The sequence below is a fragment of the Pristiophorus japonicus genome, chromosome 10, assembly GCF_044704955.1.
Source record: "Pristiophorus japonicus isolate sPriJap1 chromosome 10, sPriJap1.hap1, whole genome shotgun sequence".
Classification (NCBI taxonomy): domain Eukaryota; kingdom Metazoa; phylum Chordata; class Chondrichthyes; family Pristiophoridae; genus Pristiophorus; species Pristiophorus japonicus.
In genome coordinates this window covers 155102128-155126490 of record NC_091986.1, presented here as the reverse complement: position 1 = coordinate 155126490, position 24363 = coordinate 155102128, and the positions used below count along the sequence as shown (strand labels likewise).

Here is a 24363-nt window from a genome sequence, read left to right as displayed (position 1 = left end):
AAAGAGGTAATATGATAGGTCCAAGTCAGCATGGATTTGTGAAAGGGAAATCATGCTTGACAAATCTTCTGGAATTTTTTGAGGATGTTTCCAGTAGAGTGGACAAGGGAGAACCAGTTGATGTGGTGTATTTGGACTTTCAGAAGGCTTTCGACAAGGTCCCACACAAAAGATTAATGTGCAAAGTTAAAGCACATGGGATTGGGGGTAGTGTGCTGACATGGATTGAGAACTGGTTGTCAGACAGGAAGCAAAGAGTAGGAGTAAATGGATACTTTTCAGAATGGCAGGCAGTGACTAGTGGGGTACCGCAAGGTTCTGTGCTGGGGCCCTAGCTGTTTACACTGTACATTAATGATTTAGACGCGGGGATTAAATGTAGTATCTCCAAATTTGCGGATGACACTAAGTTGGGTGGCAGTGTGAGCTGCGAGAAGGATGCTATGAGGCTGCAGAGCGACTTGGATAGGTGAGTGGGCAAATGCATGGCAGATGAAGTATAATGTGGATAAATGTGAGGTTATCCACTGGTGGTAAAAACAGAGAGACAGACTATTATCTGAATGGTGACAGATTAGGAAAAGGGGAGGTGCAAAGAGACCTGGGTGTCATGGTACATCAGTCATTGAAGGTTGGCATGCAGGTACAGCAGGCGGTTAAGAAAGCAAATGGCATGTTGGCCTTCATAGCGAGGGGATTTGAGTACAGGGGCAGGGAGGTGTTGCTACAATTGTACAGGGCCTTGGTGAGGCCACACCTGGAGTATTGTGTACAGTTTTGGTCTCCTAACCTGAGGAAGGACATTCTTGCTATTGAGGGAGTGCAGCGAAGGTTCACCAGACTGATTCCCGGGATGGCGGGACTGACCTATCAAAAAAGACTGGATCAACTGGGCTTGTATTCACTGGAGTTCAGAAGAATGAGAGGGGACCTCATAGAAACGTTTAAAATTCTGACGGGGTTGGACAGGTTAGATGCAGGAAGAATGTTCCCAATGTTGGGGAAGTCCAGAACCAGGGGACACAGTCTCAGGATAAGGGGGAAGCCATTTAGGGCCGAGATGAGGAGGAATTTCTTCACCCAGAGAGTGGTGAACCTGTGGAATTCTCTACCACAGAAAGTTGTTGAGGCCAATTCACTAAATATATTCAAAAAGGAGTTAGATGAAGTCCTTACTACTAGGGGGATCAAGGGGTATGGTGAGAAAGCAGGAATGGGGTACTGAAGTTGCGTGTTCAGCCATGAACTCATTGAATGGCGGTGCAGGCTAGAAGGGCCGAATGGCCTACTCCTGCACCTATTTTCTTTGTTTCTATTATCCCCTAATGAAAATTAATCATTCCTTTCACTAATTTTTTATTGCCTTGTAAAACAATGAAGTTGCACACATATAAAGTTTCCTTCAATTCCAACTGGTTAGCTGCAAATGTCTTTCGGAATCAGAGGCATATCCTGTGCTCTGTGGAATCAGGAGTTTTCTAGGATACAGGGGCTTTATTTTCAGGGGGAAGAAAATTGAGGAAAAGGGAAGTGGAAAATCTCCAAATAAAGTGTATTTCTCCCCCCCCCCCCCCCCCCCCCCCCAAGAACCACAGATGAAACTGATGAATACTGGAATTGAAGTGACTGAAAATTCTGAATCTGAACCTGAAGAACAAAATGATGAAGTTGTCACTCCATCGCATGAGAAGCCTTTGCTGAATGACCACTTGCGTACTCCCCAGATTGAAGATTTTGGACTTGGTCACTTAATGTTTCAAAATGCGTGGAAGAAACCAGAATGTATCCTGCTTTCAGATCCCAAAATATCTCAGGAATTCTCTGGAAATTACGATATGCATTCTTCAACATTACATGGTCCAATAATACCAAAGACACCAAAATGCACATTACAGCTGGATGATGATATGATGTTCACTCCGAAGATGGAACATTTTGGTGTTACAGAACATACTGGTTGTGTAAATGATTTTACTTTGGCACTGTATAATAAACGTGCTCAACTACTGGTTGACAGGTAAAGTTTTAAAAATGTTTTTTGAAAATAATTGTAATTCAAGTTTCCAGCAATCTACGTGATTTCATAAATTAGTCGATCAGTGTTTACTCTGCATTCTAGCTGATTTAGAAGTAGATCGTTAGTGAATAGATTACTCCAAACTACATTTTCATTGCATTGATAATTCTTACAAAGTTCCAAACAAGATTAGTATACTATTTTTATGAATTTAAGTGAAAGATTTGCACTGCTGTCCATATTTTGAAGTTTAGCATTTACAATAACAATGGCTGCATGATGGTTTTGAACAAACTTGCACCTGTGTGATGAAGATTGAAATAGCAACCCAATTTTTTTTAAACTATCTTTTTATTCCTGTGATGGCAGAGCACGTTCAATATAAGCACTTAACTCGTGGCACTACAGTATGACAGAATTGGTTCTGTCACAATTAAAGTTTCAGTCTCTGCTACAGTGTCATGGGGAGTGCTAACGAGGCTAGGTATACCACTTGACGAGGTTTTTTTTTAAGAGCAGCTTTAGTGTAGAACTAGAAGTGGGGTTACAGTACACCATTTCTTAGCATTTGTGACCCAGAGATTGGGGAGATAAATAAAGTGTTTGCATTCTCCCCAAAAAATGCAATTTTAAGTATTATGAATAATTGATTATGCGGGTGAATATATTTATTGCATTTGTCACTACTTGACCAACTTATATTAATTTATAGGGTATGATCTTTCTTTCTTTTTGTTCTTCCACTGCCTTCCAAAAAACTGGTTTCCAGTTGTAATCCTATACCAACAGCTGAAGGAAATCCATGGGAAATCTCTGTATCAAAACAGGTTGAAAAGGATGTTTCTGTGTCTTGTATGTCACACCAGGCACTTCTCAACAGTAAGTATTCGGTTGCATACTTTAAATATTTGAGAATAAAGCTTCTATTACTGAATAGTATTAGACTTATATGTATAGAATCCATTGGTAGATCTATCGATTACATTTATGCTGGGAAAGTGATCCAATCATTACAATTAGATGACAAAGTGCCCATTGCTAAGTTATTAGCTTTAGGATTAATTCCTGCAGATCAGAATGTTCAAGCTATAATTTTTAGTATTATAATGGTTAGCTGTTGTTGACTCAGTAGCCCATCCACTGCAACTTGCATAGAACATGGCTTGGATTCAAAAACCTCAGTGCAAGTTGGTCAAATTTGCAGATGATGCCAACCTAGGACACAACATAAGAAATAGGAGCAGGAGTAGGCTATTGGGCCCCTTGAGCCTGCTCCGCCATTCAATAAGATCATAGCTGATCTGATCTTCAACTCCACTTCCCTGCACGCTCCCCATAACCTTTTGACTCCCTTATCGTTCAAAAATCTGTCTATCTCCACCTCAAATATATTCAATGACCCAACCTCCACAGTTCTCTGGGGTAGAGAATTCCAATGATTCACAACCTCAGAGGAAATTCTTCCTCATTTCCGTTTTAAATGGGTGACCCCTTATTCTGAAACTATGCCCCCTAGTTCTAGATTCCCCCATGGGGGAAACATCCTCTCTGCATCTACCCTATCAAGCCCCCTCAGAATCTTACACGATTCAATAAGATCACCTCTCATTCTTCTAAACTCCAATGAGTATACGATCAACCTTTCTTCATAAGACAATCCCTTATTTCAGGAATCAACCTTGTGAACCTTCTCTGAACTGCCTCCAATGCAAGTATATCCTTCCTCAAATAAGGAGACCAAAAATGTATGCAGTACTCCAGGTGTGGTCTCACCAATGCCCTGTATAGTTGCCGCAGGACTTCTCTATTTCATCCCCTTTGCAATAAAGGCCAACATTCCATTTGCCTTCCTAATTACTTGCTGTACCTGCACGCTAACTTTTTGTGTTTCATGTACAAGAACCCCCAGATCCCTCTGTAATCTCTCCCCATTTAAATAATTTGCTTTGTTTTTCCTCCCAAAGTGGATAACCTCACATTTTCCCAAATTATATTCCATCTGCCAAACTTTTGCCCACTCACTTGAGCCTATCTATATCCCTTTGCAGATTCTTTGTGTACTCTTCACAACTTGCTTTCCCACCTATCTTTGCTCATCAGCAAATTTGGCTACATTACACTTGGTCCCTTGTAAATAGTTGCGGCCCCAGCACTGATCCCTGTGGCACCTCACTAGTTACAGTTTGTCAATCTGAAAATGACCCAATAATTCCGACTCTCTGTTTTCTGTTCATTAGCTAATCCTCTATCCATGCTAATATATTATGCCCAACCTCATGAGCTCTTGTCTTGTGCAGTAACTTTTTGTGTGGCACTTTATCTAATGCCTTCTGGAAATCCAAATACACCTGGAAATCCAAATACACAACATCTACTGGTTCCCCTTTATCCACCCTGCGTGTTACATCCTCAAAGAACTCCCAACAAATTTGTCAAACATGATTTCCGTTTCATAAAACAGTCAAGCAGTCAGCATGGTATGATTTTCTAAATGTCCTGCTACTACCTCCTTAATAATGGACTCCAGCATTTTCCCAATGACAGATGTTAGGCTAACTGGTCTATAGTTTCCTGCTTTCTGTCTCCCTCCTTTCTTAAATAGGCATGTTACATTTGCGGTTTTCCAATCCACTGGGATTTCTCCAGAATCCAGGGAATTTTGGTAGATTACAACCAATGCATTCACTATCTCTGCAGCCACTTCCTTTAAGACCCTAGGACGCAGGACATCAGGTGCAAGGGACTTGTCCACCTTTTTCCATTAGTTTGCCTAGTACTTTTTCCTCTAGTGATGCTGATTGTTTTATGTTCCCTCTCCCACTGAACTGCTTATTGCCGCCCCTCCGGGGCGCTAACAGGAGCAGCAAAAGACCGAAAATCCAGCTCATTCTGTTTGTATGTAAGATTACTCAAAAGAAAAGGTAGCAAAATAGAAATGACTTTCACTTTCAGTGTAAGGTACTCTTCACACAAGCCATGTCTAGGTTAAAAAAAAATGTTTTTAATCCCACCTTGTTGATGTCTTCCTCCCACCCCATAAACAAAGACTGACATTTAATATCTCCATAGCCATTCAATTGACTTCAGTTACGGGCACTTTAGACAAATGCTTCCATGGGAAAGAACACTGGCATCACTTTGGATACTGATGTGGAGGCATCCAATCCAGGAAAGCTTAGTACTCTTGCATTGAATCTCCAAATATAGAGCACTCTCCATAAATGGGAAATATAGCCTGTACAGTTAGCGGTTGGGAGAGTTGATCTGTGTACTAAATGAAACTTAACTGCTGCTACTGATATTTTTGCTTGGATGCAAACATCGTCCACGTACTATAGCTCGACGACAGGATGGGACGGTCTTGGATCTGGCCTGGAGACGACGAAGGTTGCGCACATTCAGTGTCAAGTTATAGTCAACATCTTCACTGAGGCGTATGAAAGCATGGGCCTTACACTAAACATCCATAAGACAAAGGTCCTCCACCAACCTGACCCCGCCACACGACACTGCCCCACCAGTCATCAAGATCCCCGGCGCGGCCCTGGAAAACGTGGACCACTTTCCATACCTTGGGAGCCCATTATCAGCATGGGCAAACATCAACGACGAGGTTCAACACCGCCTCCTGTGCACCAGCGCAGCCTTCGGCCGCCTGAGGAAGAGAGTTTTCGAAGATCAGGCCCTCAAATCTGGCACCAAGCTCATGGTCTACAGGGCTGCAGTGATACCCGCCCTCCTGTATGGCTCAGAGACGTGGACCATATACAGTAGACACCTCAAATCGCTGGAGAAATACCACCAACGATGTCTCCGCAAGATCCTGCAAATCCCCTGGGAGGACAGACGCACCAACGTTTGTGTTCTTGATCAGGCCAACATCCCCAGCATCGAAGCACTGACCACATTCGACCAGCTCTGTTGGACGGACTATATTGTTCCCATGCCTGACACAAGACTTCCAAAGCAAGCACTCTACTCGGAGCTCCTACACGGCAGGCGAGCCCCAGGTGGGCAGAGGAAACGTTTCAAGGACACCCTCAAAGCCTCCTTGATAAAATTCAACATCCCCACCGACACTTGGGAGTCCCTGGCCAAAGACTGCCCTAAGTGGAGGAAGAGCATCCGGGAGGGCGCTAAGCACCTCGAATTTTGTCACCGAGAGCATGCAGAAAGCAAGCGCAGGCAACCGAAGGAGCGTGCGGCAAACCAGACTCCCCACCCACCCTTTCCTTCAATGACTATCTCTCACATCTGTGACAGAGACTGTAATTCCCGTATTGGACTGTTCAGTCACCTAAGAACTCACTTTTAGAGTGGAGGCAAGTCTTCCTCGATTTCGAGGGACTGCCTATGATGATGTTGCCTGGAGTCCTCGTCAACCAACCAAACTCCTCCAGCTCCAGCAAGACCAAGCATATTTTTTGGTTTTCTTTCAGGTTTTCTATTGTCAATTTTTGCTCCCTCTTAATACTGGGCACATTGTCCAGTGTCTAGATTTCTCTTACCATGCAAAATTGTGAATGTTGCAGAGATAAATGAGAGAGAAAAGTAAAATCAAAGACTAAGGAAGGGTAGGAGAAGGTGAGAAGAATTTTAAGAAAAACTAAACTTGAATGCAAGAATCTTGATATTTCCAGACTTTTCAATACCATCATCGTTAGCTGCAGGAGTGAAAAAAGCTGAGAACCTTGTGATGGTCAGACCTCGTCTAAAAAAAGTTGACCAGTTCTGCAATTTCACAGCTAACAATGGTGGCATAAGAATTTGTCGTTTTCCATTCTGGTTGTCTTGATTCTTCTGCCACCATTTTCCTTCAGAGCTTGTAGGTAATGTGAGCACAGCAACTTCTGTTGAGCTGGAGACCTGATCAGGTGATCTCCAAGATGAAGGAGAAAGTGTGTGTAAGTGACAACTTATTTATCTTCAGGTGGCAATTGTCTTGTTTATTTTTACAGCCTTGCATCAAAGAGTACTTTTTTTTCCCTCTTTTTTTTTCTCTCTCTCTTCCTTCCCCTATCACCTTCTTAATGAACATCAGATCACTTTTTTTCCATTCCAGCTTATAACTGGTTATTTACAGTGTGTTCTGAGATTCAGTGATCGAAGTTTATGGAGCTGGAACAAAGAAGAGAAACTGAAACAATCCAGTAAACTGTCGGAACAATGCTAAAATATACCCAATATACAATGTAATGTGACCTCTTGATTTGTTCATGCAAATTAAAATGAGATTTTTAAGATTTCCATTTTTTTTTAAACAGTAGGCTGTTTTTCTGTTCCACTAAAATATCCCTCAATCACAAACCCAAAGTGCTTTTCCCTCTGCTCATTCAGTACATAGAAAATAATACCTAGGTTTGAGCTTAAAATTCTAAATCCCAACTTGTGTCGTTCAATAAAATATTGCTGCCTAGAAACATTGGCTATACTTTTGTATTTTTAGCTGAAGATGTGCCGAATTCTCCTTTACCTCCTGTGTTCTGCACACCTGGCCTAAAAATTTATAAAGATTTCTCCAAAGTTCCAGCATATGAAGAAAGAAAATCAAATGGCTCTGTGCCATCTCCAGTACTGCCAAATTTTGAAACACCATGGCTGAAAAAGCAATCTACTGTGAGTATGATTTTTCAGCACCAATGTAAAACTGTATCTCTGCAAGCATCTCTGTTCATATTGTTTTACAGATCTGCAAATGGCAATTAATATCTAGCAAACCAATTAAATTTTTATTTGACTTGACTTTGTAGAAAGACTAGTCAAGTTTGTCAGCATTCCCCAATCACTGATTTTAAACTGCTTTTTTTCCCGCCTTGCTAGCTAGCTAGCTGCCTGCCTGCACAAGTCACTTTTCTCTTATACTCAGGAAGTGGAAGCACAGGTCCTTCAGAGATTTTCCAGCAGGCTTTTCAACCAAACTGACTAGCCCCTCTCCCAAGAGTATATTCTCATCAGATACTTTATGCTGGACTTGCATGAATAGAAACATCTGTATGTTAATAGGTGTGAAGGTCCACTGGAATTTCTTAACTAGTTTCATTGTCTGAAGCACTCTGGTTTAGACTCCTCATCTGAATCCTAATATACCTTTCATAGTTCTACTGTTCTGTGAATATAACTCCTTGAGAGCTACATTTGACCTAATAGTACTTTTATCATAAATCATCCTAAAATCCTCCCATATGGGTAGATCAGAATCCTGAAATGTGGTGATCTTACACGGCTCGGAGAAGTGACCTGTTGAAATGCAACATTTCATGAAAAACCTTGCAGATTTGTATACGTATGTGCCATAGAAATCTGTAATTCTCTCCCTCAAAAAGCTGTGTATGTCAGGTCAATTTAAAATTTTGAAGACTGAGCTCAACAAAATGTAATTGGGTAAGGGTATCAAGAGATATGGATTGAAGGCAGGTAAATGGAGTTGATGTACAGATCAGTCATAGGAACATAGGAATTGTTAGATGAAAAAAGACAAGGTCCATCAATCTACTTTGCCTTCTATGATCTTGGTAATCGTATGATACAATGATAATGGAGTTGTTCATTAATCATCGCAATTAATCTCTTGCAATTATTCTATAACAGACCCAAAAATGAGAAGAAAAAAACCCAGCAGTAGAGCGCTTTGGGAACCATAGGTCTAAAGTCACCCTTTTCCTCCCAAGCACACATTTACCACATCATTTCCCAAATTACTCTCATACTATAGTCCAAAATGCAATTTTCAGAAAGAATTCTATTTAATTTGCATTTGAATTAATACTAACTGCTTCCACTGTCTCTTTAGGGAATCTGTTTCATAGATTGACTACTCGCTTACTGAAATATTGTTTCTGCACATTAGTTTTGAATTTACTCTCCCTTCAAGCGCAGGCCATGTCCTCTGGTTCTACTGTGCTGGACAACGTGAAATAGCTTGTTATTATCTAGTCCTTTTAGAATCCGAAAACCTGCAATCATAATCACTTCTCGATGAGTACATGCCAAATTTACATAATCGTTCCTCAAAATCCAATCCCTCCATCTCCTCAATCATTCTGGTTGCTCTCTTCTGTATCCTTTCAATAGCTTCAGCTTCATCAATAGCTTCCTTTTTGTACTGTGGTGACCAGAACTGTAATGTAAGTGCAAACGTACCAACGATTTAGTAACTGGCAGGATTACCTTGCTATTTTGTTTCAATATTGCCCTTTTAATACAACCCAGCATCTGATTTGCTTTACTCATCACTGCTGAGCATTGTTGCGATAACTTCAATTTATTGTCAATCAGGAAGCCAGATCTCTCGTTTTCCATGCGCATTATTTTCTTTCGTTACGTAATAGTTCTTTCCTGGATTTTTTGTACCCATGTGATTGAAGAAACAATTACAGCTGTGAGAAGGGATGATATGTTAGAGGGATCATCAAATAAGGCCATATGGATTGAATTAAAGAACAAAAAAGGGGCAATCACACAACTGGGAGTGTACTATAGACCCGCAAGCAGTCAGAGGGAAATAGAAGAACAAATATGTGGGCAAATTGCTGCGAAGTGCAAAAACTATAGAGTTGTGGGGGATTTCAACTACCCTAATATTAACTGGGGAAAAAGGTAGTGTGAATGGTACAGAGGGTGCGGAATTCGTAAAATGCATTCGGGAGAACCTCTTTAGCCAGTATGTAACAAGCCCAACAAGGGAGGAGGCGGTTCTGGACTTGGTTTTGGGGAATGAAGAGGGGCAGATGGAGAACATTTTGGTGCTAGTGATCATAATTCAGTAAGATTTAGGGTAGCTATGGAAAAAGACACAGGGGGACCAGGAATAAATGTTCTCAATTGGGGTAAAGGCAATTTCGCTGAGCTGAGATTGGATTTGGCCAAAGTGGAAAGGAAACGGCTACTTGATGGTAAATCGGTGTCAGAGCAGTGAAAGGCATTCAAGGAGGAGATCCTGAGGGTACAGAGCAAGCACGTTCCCTTCAACAACAAAAAAAGGACCAACAAATCTAGAGCTCCCTGGATGTCAAGGGACATACTGGGTAAGATAAAGAAAAAAAGGGAAGCTTATGACAGATACCGGGAACTCAACACTGCAGAAACTCTAGAGGAGTATAAGAAGTGCAGGGGTGCAATTAAAAAAGATATCAGGAAAGCAAAGGGAGAGCAGGAAAGTAAAGGGAGAGCATGAAAGAATGTTGGCAAGTAAAATCGGGGAAAACCCAAAGATGTTTTATAAATACATTAACAACAGGATAACGAGAGAGAGAATGGGGCCTATTAGAGACCATAAAGGAAACCTGTGTGTGGAGCCAGAAGACGTGGGTATGATTCTTAATGAATACTTTGCATCCGTTTTCACAAAGGAGAGGGGCGATGCAGACTTTGCAATGAAGGAGTAAGAGTGTGAAATATTAGACGAGATAAACATAGTGAAAGAAGTAGTATTAAGGGGCTTAGCAGCTTTGAAAGTGGATAAATCCCCAAGCCTGGATGAAATGTATCTCAGGCTGTTAAGAAAGCAAAAGAGGAAATAGAGGCTCTGACCATCATTTTCCAATTGTCTCTGGTTACAGGTGTGGTGCCAGAGGACTAGAGGACTGCTAATGTTATACCTTTGTTTAAAAAGGGAGAAAGGAATAGACCGATTAAATACAGGCCACTCAACCTAACCTCAGTGGTGGGAAAATTATTAGAAAAAATCCTGAGGAACAGGCTAAATCTTCATTTGGAAAGACGTGGATTAATCAAGGACAGTCAGCATGGATTTGTCAAGGGAAGATCGTGTCTGACTAACTTGATTGAATTTTTCAAGGAGGTAACCAGGAGGGTCGATGAGGGCAGTGCGTATGATGTAGTGTGTATATAGATTTTAGCAAAGCTTTTGATAAGGTCCCACGTGGCAGACTTGTCACAAATGTAATAGCCCATGGGATCCAGGGCAAAGTGGCAAGTTGGATCCAAAATTGGCTTGGAGGCAGGAAGCAAAGGGTAATGGTTGGTGGGTGTTTTTGTGACTGGAAGACTGTATCCAGTGGGGTTCCGCAGGGCTCGGTTTTGGGTCCCTTGCTTTTTGTGGTATATATCAATGACTTGGACTTAAATGTTGGGGGTATGATTATGAAGTTTGCAGATGACACTAAAATAGGCTGTGTGGTTGATGATGAAGAAAGCAGCTGTGGACTGCAGAAAGATATCAATGTACTGGTCAGGTGGGCAGAACAGTGGCAAATGGAATTCAATTCGGATAAGTGTGAGGTAATGCATTTGGGGAGGTCTAACAAGGCAAGGGAATACACAATAAATGGTACGACACTGAAAAGTGCAGAGGAACAAAGGGACCTTGGAGTGCAAGTCCACAGACCCCTGAAGGTAGCAGACTGGGTAGATAAGGTGGTTAAGAAGGCATATGGAATACATGCCTTTATTAGTCGAGGCATGGGAGAGCAAAGAGGTTATGCTTGAACTGTATAAACCACTGGTTAGGCTGCAGCTGGAGTACTGTGTGCAGTTCTGGTCACCACATTACAGGAAAGATGTGATTGCACTGGAAAGGGTGCAGATGAGATTTACAAGAATGTTGCCTGGACTGGAGAATTTTAGCCACGAGGAAAGATTGGAGATGCTGGGTCTATAAAATTATGAGGGGCCTGGATAGAGTGGATAGGAAGGACATGTTTCCCTTGGCAGATCAGGGGGCATAGATTTAAAGTAATTCGGAGGAGGTTTAGAGGAAATGAGGGGAAATGTCTTCACCCAGAGGGTGGTGAGAGTCTGTAACTCACTGCCTGAAAGGGTGGTAGAGGCAGGAACCCTCACCACATTTAAAAGATACTTGGATGTACACTTAGTGTCATAACCTACAGGGCTACGAACCAAGAGGTGGAAAGTGGGATTAGGCTGGATAGCTCTTGGTCGGTCGGCACGGGCTGAGATGTCCTCCTGTGCTGTGCTGTGCTGTAAATTTCTATGATTCTATGAAGCAATTTGCATTTCTCTATATTGCATTTTATCTGCCACCCACATGGCTACTCAATTCCCAAGTATATTCAAATGCTTCAACGACTGTCTGTCCCACCTGTGACAAAGACTGTAATTCCAGTCAACTGAGAACTCACTTTGAATGGAAGCAAGTCTTTCTTGATTTCGAGGGACTGTCTATGATAATATTCAAATCCTTCTGTAACTTACACTCTCCAGCTTTGGAATCTGCCACTTTTGTTAGATTTGTATCATCTGCAAATTGAAGCACTTTGCTTGTGTCTCTTAGCTCCAGATCATTTATAAAAATGTTACACAAGAGGTCCCAAAACAGACACCTGTGGGACCCCACTGGTAAAATTCTCTCAGGCCGATGGCAATTGTATCACTATTGGTAAGCCAATTGCGTATCCATTTAAAAATATTTCCACTGATTCCTGCTTTATTTTTTGTACTAGCCTTTCCAGAGGAACTGTATCAAAAAGGCTTTACTGAAATCCAAGTACACCGCATCCACTACCTTACCCCTATCAGGCTCCTTTATCACACCCTCAAAAAAAAAAAGTTAGATTGGCAAAATCTTACGATTTTATTTCTATCCAGATACTCCATGATCTTTTCTTTAACATCCATGGCAAAGTAAAGGCAAAGCAAAGCCGCTGCCCACAAAGATCTTGCGACCACCGTGGTGAGAAGTTTGCCTTTTTCGATGCATCAGTGTAGAATAATAGGGACCCTAGAGCGCTCTGCTGTGACGTTGACTAGCTGTCTAAGCAGCCAATCATAATGCAGAATTCTCACAGAGAACTCGGAAGTGAAGAAGTTTCTTTTATTCTGACTTTTCAAGAATGTTAGAGAGCAAAATAAAGATTCGGGCTCTTGCATGGGGAAAAGGTAAACCTGAAATAATTATGAACAAACTTTTAAAATATTTTTTTTAAGTTTCTTAAAAATTTTAATTTTTTATCATAATGGAGAAACTTGACATGCCACAAAATTAGTTTTTCAGGGCTATAATGTTTGTTTAGCAGCCAATAAGCTGTTAAAACCCCAGTTACACCTAATCCAACAAGGCCTAACTTTTAATGGGGTATTTAAAACGATATTACCACAGAAAAGCCCAAGTTTTTGCCAGTTTCACTGATTGCCAGCTACGGCGTGGGGGACCCACAGCACAGCCAGTGACTGACCGCAACTTCTAGATTTACGCATTTAGATGCACATGCGCTACATGATGAAGTTGCAATCAGTTTCAAAGGGATAATAACAGTTAGTTAGTTCGCCATTATTACCCACCGTAAATCCAGGCCATTATAATTTTGGCTTTCTCCATGATTGTAGCCAGACTACAGTTTACATGAAATAGCTGAGACCATTATGAACTGAAACTTATTTCTTTATTCACTGTATCTAGATTGGTATGCTTAGGTTCAACAATCCCAAATTGTGTTGAATCTATTACTGGAGAATACATGGAATAATTACCATGTTCTTCCATCACCTCAAAGTGGAAAATAACACATGGCCAGACTAATGCATTAAGGGATCAAAGTGGTAGGAGATAGGATTGTCTGAACATCCCCCACCATCACTACCACAAGAGTCTTGCACACACTTTTGAATTACCATTATCTATTTACTGCTGTAGAATGTAGAAAAGCACAATTAAAGAGCTCTCTTTACCCCTCCCTGACAGGAAGGAGTTACAATTGTCGTTGAGCTTCTCTTGCATTCCACACAGCCTAGCCAATAGTGTTGCCTTTTTAGCTGTCAGGGAGAAGAAAAATAACTTGAAAGGTATGGATTCTCACCAACAAAAGCTGGTCATATCAATAAATTGAATTAAGTATAAATGACACCAAACCCCTCTTTATGTAGGACAGTTATATATTTTTATTTTATGTTAATTTTTTCCTTCTCAGTGTCAACATTTAAAAAAGGAAGTAACTACTGCACCTGTAGAAGAAAGTGCAACAGATAGGTTAAGTTTAGAAGAACCTCAGCCACCAGCCATGAGTTCTGAACATCACTTCCTGAATGGATATGGCAAATCGCTAACACCTCCACCAATGATGACTGATTGTGACATTCTAGATACCCCAGAGGCCCCAGAAATTACCACACAGATTACTGCAGATGTTCTTAAGGTTGGTTTTGTTTCTTGTTTAATTTTCACTGCTCCAAAATGGAATAACAAATTACTAAAATGCAGCATAGAATAAAAGCAGCATGTGCCCATGTTTTTTAAACACAGTACAAAAAGAGAAAATAAATTTGCAGTTTCTTCGCAGCCACCTTCTATCTCATCATCTTTGACTGATAACTGAATGTGACCAAGAAAAGGAAGAATTGGTTGCATTAGGGTACGAAGAGAAGACAGGAAGTATTACAGGGAAGCCCAGAGTTAAATTGATAAAGACAATGGCAGCAACTTGAATAAGGACAACCGTGGACAATGCCATGACACTGTGGTGCCAAAGTGGGAAAGTACAGAAAGACAGTGGTAATTGGGATGCTATAGTTGGAGAGTAGACAGGCACTTCTGTAACCGCAACCAAAAGTCCTAAATGACATGTTGTCTTCCAGGGTAAAGGATATAATCAAAGCAGATGCAAAGGTTTTGGCGAATGAACAGGCAGAAGTTGTGCTTCATTTTGGGACCAATGACTCAAAGAAACAGCATTGAAGTGCTGCAAATGGAGTTTCAGCAATTGGGAGATAAAGAGCTGCACCTCAAGAGTAGTAATCTCAGGATTGCATACAGTGCCATGTGCTAGTCAGTATAGTAAAATAAGGGAGTTCAATGTGTGTTTGGAGAAGTGGTGTAGCAGATAAGGATGGATGAGATGTTTCCTCCATGTGTTTTCAAGCGACTGGCCAGCCAACTGATAATGCCCAGTCAATTATGAGGTTAACATTGGGAGCCGATGGGCTGCAGACAGAAAACAAGCGTCGCAGAGCAATTTTGGGCAGTCCATAAAGGTAGTTCAGAGGGGGTGGGGTCCGTTGTTGGATGATTGATGAGAGGGGAGTGTGTGTGTGGGGAAGGGGGGGGTGCAGCACCAGCCTGGTTATGGTGTTGCAGGTTCTGCAAAATAAATACAAGTACTTACCTTTGGATTCGTATTCGGCTGGACCACGATACTGCACAATCCACCCAGTAGAGTCCTAAAATGGCATTTCAACACCTAACATAAATGTACACTTGCTTCAGGCCGCCACATGTCGATTCCAAGGACCCAGGCAAAATAGTGATGGTCACATGAACAATGGCAATAAGTTCTTCACAATTTTCAGGGTGCTACCCCCTCATTTCCACTAGGCAGGAGGCCTCAGAATCTCACCCAACATACTTCTGTTCAGTTGCAGGGGGAATTCAATGTGGTGATGAGGTATGTTCACAATAGTTTTATCTGTGGTGGGATCTTGTTCTTTCTTTCTCTCACCCTCTCCCCATTTTCTTGCGTTCTCCTCCTCGGTGTTCAATTTAAAATGTTAATACTGTGTATGGGAGTACAGTTCAACCCTCTAATTTCTGCTTATGCAATGGAGGTGTTGAGATTCTAAGTGGTTTTCCAGTCCTTTTCTGGAATTTCTGTTCAGTGGGGATGGAGATGGGAGGTGGGGGGAGTGGGGGGGGGGGGGGGGGCGGAAGAGAGAATTGATGGTTTCTTTGTTGTTTAGTCCCCATATTTTTATTCAAGGAGAGGTGTGGATATTATTTTCTTTGTATGATTCAGAAAGTACAGTCACTGGGCCCAAGTTTTGGGCCGAGCCTAGAACGGCGCAGCCCCGACCTGGACTCCCATTTTTCGCGCCTCAAAGTGCGCCTAAAAAAAACTTCCAGATTCTCCGGCTCCCTGCTGGTACTCTTGAGCCGGGTGCGGCGCAGTACGAGCTGCAGGGGGCGGAGCTCGGTCCCTGCGCTGAAAACAGTGCCGGGACCTCTGCACATGCGCACTACAGTGGGCGCGCATGTGCAGTAGCTCCAGGCACCCAAAACTGTGTGGGAGGGGCCCGAAGCACACAGCCCCTAGCCCTCCCACGCCCAGCTCCTGCTTCCTCCCGACCCGACTCGACGTGACTCCCGCTCCCCGCCGCCTCCGGACCCGACCCCCTGGACTGGACCCGACATGACCTCCCGACCCGGCCTGCGCTCCCGACCCGACCCAACGCCATCTACCTGTAAATCTGGGGACGGGCCCTCCCCGGTCTTGGGCCCGTTCAGCCTCTTCCTTCCCCCCCCCCCCCCACCTTCTTCTCCTTCTTCTTCCCCCCCACATCTCCTTTCCATCCCCATCTCCTTTCCATCCCCATCTCCTTTTCCCCCCCCCCACCCCCATCTCCTTTTCCCCCCCCCCACCCCCATCTCCTTTTCCCCCCCCCCACCCCCATCTCCTTTTCCCCCCCCCCACCCCCATCTCCTTTCCCCCCCCAACCCCCGTCTCCTTTCCCCCCCCCACCCCCATCTCCTTTCCCCCCCCCCACCCCCATCTCCTTCCCCCCCCCCCCCACCCCGTCTCCTTCCCCCCCCCCCCCCACCCCGTCTCCTTCCCCCCCCCCCCACCCCGTCTCCTTCCCCCCCCCCCCACCCCGTCTCCTTCCCCCCCCCACCCCCGTCTCCTTCCCCCCCCCCCACCCCCGTCTCCTTTCCTCCCCCCCCCCCCCCACCCCCGTCTCCTTTCTCCCCCCCCCCCCACCCCCGTCTGCTTTCTCCCCCCCCCCCCCACCCCCGTCTGCTTTCTCCCCCCCCCCCCCCACCCCCGTCTGCTTTCTCCCCCCCCCCCCCCCACCCCCGTCTGCTTTCTCCCCCCCCCCCCCCCCACCCCAGTCTGCTTTCTCCCCCCCCCCACCCCCGTCTGCTTTCTCCCCCCCCACCCCCGTCTGCTTTCTCCCCCCCCCTCCCCCGTCTGCTATCTCCCCCTTTATAAATAGTTGTTGTTTCAGAAGGAATTTATCTGACTTGCCTATGCACTCACATAATAAGTATAACTAAACTTTAATTTGTCACTTGTCATTTTTGTAACTAGTAATTTTCCAATTATTTTGCCATAGTATACTAACAATTTAATCTGTGTACCAGATTCTGTCGTCTTATGATGTGAATTTAAGGACTCCTCATGATATAAGACACAAATTTAGCAGACAAAATTTGACTTCTGTTGATCTAATGATATCTGCATCCAGGAACAAATATGAGAAAGAAAATAGGTAAGATGTGATCATTCATTTTAGCAGTACAATGTTGGTATTTTAAATCTTTTGCTATTCTGTATTGAATAAATTAGAATTCTTGGCAATTTATGCAACTAATATGATTCAAGGCTGCACATCATTGATAACCTTTCTATTAGAAACCTCTCCACTTCAAAGATTGGATCAATTGAGCACAAGTTATCCTTTTTGTTAAAATGCAGCCTATACTATGGATCCAGCTTTTGAAACTGTTTTCTAGCTTAACCTAAGATGGGTAAAGCATGGCAGAATGTGCTTCCATTGCTGCTGGTGTTGAAGGGCATTGCACTATTTGCAGGATATCTGTAGAGCAGATGGAGTAACCTGCATATCTCAAAGGCATTCGTGTAGTCAACTACATTGCGAAACTGCACAAATGTTGCAGCCTATAACACTTTTCTGTTTGGTCCTACTCGTTTAGAATATAACTAATGGAGAAAAGTTAGGTTATAATCTGACAATTGAAAAAGCTTTTTCAGAATGTATATCGACTAATTTAAGTTATTCTACCTAAAAGTATCTCGGGGACAGATATCCCTGTGTGTGGTTATTTTTTTCTCATCGAATTATATAAGCTGGAGTGTGGTATTCCATCTCTCGCTCTCATTTTCTCCATTCTCCATAAAATGATGTACTTTAGCTACAGCCCTACATGTAAAAGAGCCAGCACAGCCAAGCCTACTTTTGATCTCTCCAAGTGTCCACAAAGGCATTTTTCAGTGGGGATCCTTCAAGGACAAATTAATTTTCACTCATTCATTTATATTTTTCAGTAAATATCAGGAAAAAATTGGTTAAAATTATTGTCTATTCTCAAGATGCTAAATGATTGGAATAATCTTCCAAGGACTTAATGAAGGAAAAAATATTTGAGCTTATTCACTATACAATGAGATACCATAGTGGAAAAGTTCTAGATGGGGGACCTTCAATAGATCTTTTCTCATCCCTGGCTCGTGTACTGAAGTATCATTTTTATTGTACCTTTTCACAGTTGGTGTCTGAGTATTTTTATATGGTGACAGTGCTGTAGTGTGAAATATAAATAATTTGGCGTGCGTGTGATCATTGCACAAAGCATAACTATGCATGAAACTACAGAATTGATAGGCCAGTTGACAATCTAATAGCTCAATTATGTGGTACTAATGGTTATGTCATTTATACTTTTAGTAATCTAAAATATATGGATTAATATTACTCATTTTCCCTTTTTATTTTTCCAGAAAGTGACCTGTGTCCATCTTTGATAAGTCTTGGTGAAATGAATTGAAAAATAGATTATTTTTCCATTATCCAGTCTATTAGATTCGTCAGCAAATTAAGACCAGAGTAGAATGTTTGAGTGGTTCTGGCAATGGAAGGTTCTGTGCGATTGAATTAGCAAGTATGGAAGCAACTCCAGATTCACACGAGGGTAAAGTGGGCCATGTAAATGGTACTGTAGAAAAAGGTTAGTTATTGATGAAGCACAAAAAGTGTTTGCATATTCCCAGCACATTATAAGGCAAGATCAAAGCTGTAATTGAGAACTTTTAAATAGATTGTGCCTTATAGTTTTATTTGCTGTTTGTGGGAAGATTTGAAGCCTTGCATGCACTATGCTGAGGTAGGGTACAGTACTTAAAGCTGCATGACAGTGGTTCTGACATTCAACATCTGACTGCAATTTGTCTCCTTCCCAATATTTTCCACGCCCAAGTTCAAACAAAATTACAGAATTTTGGTCAACATGATAATTTGTGTAAAATCCTCAATGTAGCATTTTAATCACATTTCTATAAAATTAGTAGTTTTCTGTATATTTTCATTATCTGTAAAAGATATTGTAGATTTTGAATGGATAAGGATGCAGAAGACTGATTTTGATTAAGCAACCGGTTTCAGAAGAGGAACAGCAAGAGCAGAAAATTGGAGAGGAAACCCAAATCAAACTACATTTCCATATGTTTTGGTCCTTTCTGCCAACCTCATGACTTTCATTTTTGCATTTTTTCTGTTCTTCCCCATTTTGTATATTCTATCTCGATGTATAACTTTATTTATGAAAGCATCAGTTAATATCACGAGGTGTACAATGTAATTTTAGCTTTCTGGCTTTTTAAAATAACAATTAAACTTTACCTACAAATTTTTTGTTTCATGGTTTTGGTGCCAGTTGGTTTTTAAAGGTCGTGTGAAGGTTTGTGCTTGTGATCAAGGCCACTGAGTGGAATTCTGGGATGTTTACCAATGTTGTAGGATTAAACATTTCCATGAAAAACCAGTAACCTTGTACCTGATTTTAATATTTGTACATTTGATAGAGGCAAACTTGGAGAGTAAGCTACACTGGTTGTTTTCCTTGGTTGTCAGCTTGTCTATTGGTAGCACTCACTGCACAAATTTGTCTAGGTAAGTGACTTTACTTCAGAAGTAACTAATTCACTGAAGTGTTTTCAGACATCTAAGGACACGAAAGGTGCAATATTATTATTTTTCATGTGCTCTCATTTGTTCTCCTGTAGTGTTACAAACTAGTCAATAGCATAATGGGCATAATTAGTGGCACAATGGATTGATACTACCAGGCCTCGAATTCAGGGCTGCAGTAGTGACACCAGTATTCCTGACCAGAATGAAAATGATTGGATAATTCCTCCAATTCAGCTTTCTGATGGTCCCTGTATGTTAAAATTTAGCACTTGACATCATGCAATGCATATATAAATTTTAAAAAGTCTTACTACAGTTAGTAAGTAGGATTGAAATAGCTGCAGCTGACGACATGTAATTAGAAACATAGAAACTAGGTGCAGGAGGAGGCCATTCGGCCCTTCGAGCCTGCACCACCATTCAATAAGATCATAGCTGATCATTCACCTCAGTACCCTTTTCCTGCTTTCTTTCCATACCCCTTGATCCCTTTAGCCGTAAGGGCCATATCCAACTCTCTCTTCAATAAATCTAACGAACTGGCGTCAACAACTCTGCGGAAGAGAATTCCACAGGTTAACAACACTCTCAGTGAAGAAGTTACTCCTCATCTCGGTCCTAAATGGCTTACCTCTTATCCTTAGACTGTGACCCTTGGTTCTGGACTTCCCCAACATCGCGAACATTCTTCCTGCATCTAACCTGTCCAGTCCCGTCAGAATTTTATATGTTTCTATGAGATCCCCTCTCATTCATCTAAACTCCAGTGAATACAGGCCCACTCGATCCAGTCTCTCCTCATATGTCAGTCCTGCCATCCCGGGAATCAGTCTGGTGTACCTTCGCTGCACTCCCTCAATAGCAAGAACGTCTATCCTTAGATTAGGACACAAAAACTGAACACAATATTCCAGGTGAGGCCTCACCAAGGCCCTGTGCAACTGCTGCAAGACCTCCCTGCTCCTATACTCAAATCCCCTAGCTATGAAGGCCAACATGCCATTTGCCGCCTTCACTGTCTGCTGCACCTGCATGCCAACCTTCAATGACTGATGTACCATGACACCCAGGTCTCATTGCACCTCCCCTTTTCCTAATCTGCCGCCATTCAGATAATATTCTGCCTTCATGTTTTTGCCACCAAAGTGGATAACCTCACATTTATCCACATTGTACTGCATTTGCCCACTCACCTAACCTGTTCAATCATCCTGCAGCCTCTTAGCATCCTCCTCACAGCACACACCACCACCCAGCTTCGTGTCATCTGCAAACTTGGAGATATTACTCTCAATTCCTTCATCTAAATCATTGATGTATATTGTAAATAGCTGGGGTCCCAGCACAGAGCCCTGCGGCACCCCACTAGTCACTGCCTGCCATTCTAAAAAGGACCCGTTTATCCCGACTCTCTCTTTCCTGTCTTCTAACCAGTTCTCTATCCATGTCAATACATTACTCCCAATACCATGTGCTTTAATTTTGCACACCAATCTCTTATGTGGAACCTTGTCAAAAGCCTTTTCAAAGTCCAAATACACCACATTCACTGGTTCTCCCTTGTCCGCTCTACTAGTTACATCCTCAAAAAATTCTAGATTTGTCAAGCATGATTTCCCTTTCATAAATCCATGCTGAGTGGACCGATCCTGTCACTGCTTTCCAAATGCGCTGCTATTTCATCTTTGATAATTGATTCCAACATTTTCCCCACTACTGATGTCGGGCTAACCGGTCTATAATTACCCGTTTTCTCTCCCTCCTTTTTTAAACAGTGATGTTACATTAGCTACCCTCCAGTTCAATGGAACTGATCCAGAGTCGATAGACTGTTGGACAATGATCACCAGTGCCTCCATTAAATCTAGGGCCACTTCCTCAAGTACTCTGAGATGCAGACTATCAGGCCCTGGGGATTTATCGGCCTTCAATCTCATCAATTTCCCGCTTTATAAGGATATCCTTCAGTTCCTCCTTTTCGCTAGACCCTCGGTCCCTAGTATTTCCGGAACGTTATTTGTGTCTTCCTGAGTGAAGACAGAACCGAAGTATTTGTTCAATTCGTCTGCCATTTCTTTGTTCCCCATTATAAATTCACTTGATTCTGACTGCAAGGAACCTATGTTTGTCTTCACTAATCTTTTTCTCTTCACACATCTATAAAAGCTTTTGCAGTCAATTTTTATGTTCCCAGCAAGCTTCCTCTCATACTCTATTCCCCCCCCTCCAATTAAACCCTTTGTCCTCCTCTGCTGAATTCTAAATTTCTCCCAGTCCTCAGGTTTGCTGCTTTTTCTGGCCAATTTCTCTGCCTCTTTCTTGGATTTAACACTATCCCTAATTTTCCTTGTTAGCCACGGTTGAGCCACTTACCCCGTTTTATTTTTACGCCAGACAGGGATGTATAATTGTTGAAGTTCATACATGTGATCTTTAAATATTTGCCATTGCCTATCCACCGTCAACCCTTTAAGTATCATTTGCCAGTCTATTCTAGCCAGTTCACGTCTCATACCATCAAACTTGCCTTTCCTTAAGTTCAGGACCCTAGTCTCTGAATCAGCTGTGTCATTCTCCATCTTAATAAAGAATTCTACCATATTATGGTCACTCTTCCCCAAGGGGCCTCGCACAACAAGATTGCTAATTAGGCCCTTCTCGTTACACGTCACCCAGTCTAGAATGGCCAGCCCTCTAGTTGGTTCCTCGACATATTGGTCTAGAAAACCATCCCGAATACACTCCAGGAAATCCTCCTCCACCGTACTGCTACTAGTTTGGTTAGCCCAATCTATATGTAGATTAAAGTCGTCCATGATAACTGCTGTACCTTTATTGCACGCATCCCTAATTTCTTGTTTGATGCTGTCCCCAACCTCTCTACTACTGTTTGGTGGTCTATACACAACTCCCACTAGCGTTTTCTGCCCTTTGATATTCCGCAGCTCTACCCATACAGATTCCACATCATCCAAGCTAATGTCCTTCCTTACTATTGCGTTAATTTCCTCTTTAACCAGCAACGCTACCCTACCTCCTTTTCCTTTCTGTCTATCCTTCCTGAATGTTGAATACCCCTGGATGTTGAGTTCCCAGCCTTGGTCACCCTGGGCTATGTCTCCGTGATGCCAATTATATCATATTCGTTAATAGCTGTCTGCACAGTTAATTCGTCCACCTTATTACGAATGCTCCTCACACAGAGCCTTCATGCTTGTCTTTTTAACACACTTTGTCCCTTTAGACTTTTGCTGTAATGTGGCTCTTTTTGATTTTTGCCTTGGGTTTCTCTGGCCTCCACTTTTACTTTTCTTCTTTCTATCTTTTGCTTCTGCCCCCATTTTACTTCCCTGTCTTCCTGCAAAGGTTCCCATCTCCCTGCCATATTAGTTTAACCCATCCCCAAAAGCACTAGCAAACACTCCCCTTAGGATATTGGTTCCGGTCCTGCTCAGGTGCAGACCGTCCGGTTTGTACTGGTCCCACCTTCCCTAGAACCGGTTCCAATGTCCCAGGAATTTGAATCTCCCTCCTGCACCACTCTTCAAGCCACGTATTCATCTTAGCTATCCTGCAATTCCTACTCTGACTAGCACTTGGCACTGGTAGCAATCCTGAGATTACTATCTTTTGAGGTCCTGCTTTTTAATTTAACTCCTAGCTCCCTAAATTCAGCTTGTAGGACCTCATCCTGTTTTTTTTTTAAACCTATGTCGTTGGTACCTATATGCACTACGACAACTGGCTGTTCACCCTCCCTCTCCAAAATGTCCTGCAACCACGCCAAGACATCCTTGACACTTGCACCAGGGAGGCAACATACCATTCTGTGGCTGCAGAAACACCTATCCCCCTTACAATAGAATCCTCTACCACTATAGCTCTCCCACTCTTCTTCCTGCCCTCCTGTGGCAGCAGAGCCGCCCATGGTGCCATGAACTTGGCTGCTGCTGCCTTCCCCTGATGAGTCATCCCCCACCCCCCTCCCAAACAGTATCCAAAACGGTGTATCTATTTTGGAGGGGAATCACCTTCCTAGAAAACTTGCTGAGTTCAGTCTCATTACCTCGAATGACCGATGACTTGTTTTTCTCTAAAGGTGAATCGGTCACTGTCACAAAGCTTGATAACGCTGGGTCATCAGGATTTCAGTAAAGCATTTTTCTGCCTAAATTTTGATCTGCACATCAGGATGATATTTTGCAGTAAATGACCATATCCCTGAAATCGATCTGCAAATATATGGGCCGAAGAGAAATTTTGCTGAAATCAGAAATAATGGCACTGTAAACTTAATTCATAAGAACATAAGAAATAGGAGCAGGAGCAGGAGTAGGCCACTTGGTCCCTCGAGTCTACTCTGCCATTCGATAAGATCATGGCTGATCTGATTCTGGACTCTACTCCACTTCCCTGCCCGCTCCCCATAACCCTTATTGCTCAAAAATCTGTCTAGCTCCTCCTTAAATATATTCAATAACCCAGCCTCTACAGCGCTCTGGGGCAGAGAATTCTATAGATATACAACCGTCTGAGAGAAAAAATTTCTCCTCATCTCAGTTTTAAATGGGCAGCCCCTTATTGTAAAACTATGTCCCTTAGTTTCCCCGATGAGTGGAAATATCCTCTCTGCATCCACCTTGTTGAACCCCCCTCATTATCTTAAGTTTCAATAAGATCACCTCTCATTCTTCTGAACTCCAATGTGTATAGCCGCAACCTACTCACTTAGC

General features: G+C 42.6%; 1 protein-coding gene across 1 annotated transcript in view; it reads left to right on the top strand.

Moving 5' to 3' along the window:
• Positions 1-19481, top strand: part of ska3 (spindle and kinetochore associated complex subunit 3) — a 32722-nt gene extending 13241 nt beyond the window's left edge. The window contains exons 5-10 of the mRNA XM_070891537.1: positions 1588-2017; positions 2787-2896; positions 7464-7633; positions 13903-14127; positions 17064-17191; positions 18442-19481. Of these exons, the coding sequence (XP_070747638.1) occupies positions 1588-2017; positions 2787-2896; positions 7464-7633; positions 13903-14127; positions 17064-17191; positions 18442-18448 (1070 nt within the window). The 3' untranslated portion in view covers positions 18449-19481. The remainder of the gene's footprint in view (positions 1-1587; positions 2018-2786; positions 2897-7463; positions 7634-13902; positions 14128-17063; positions 17192-18441) is intronic.
• The last annotated feature ends 4882 nt before the right edge of the window (positions 19482-24363 follow it).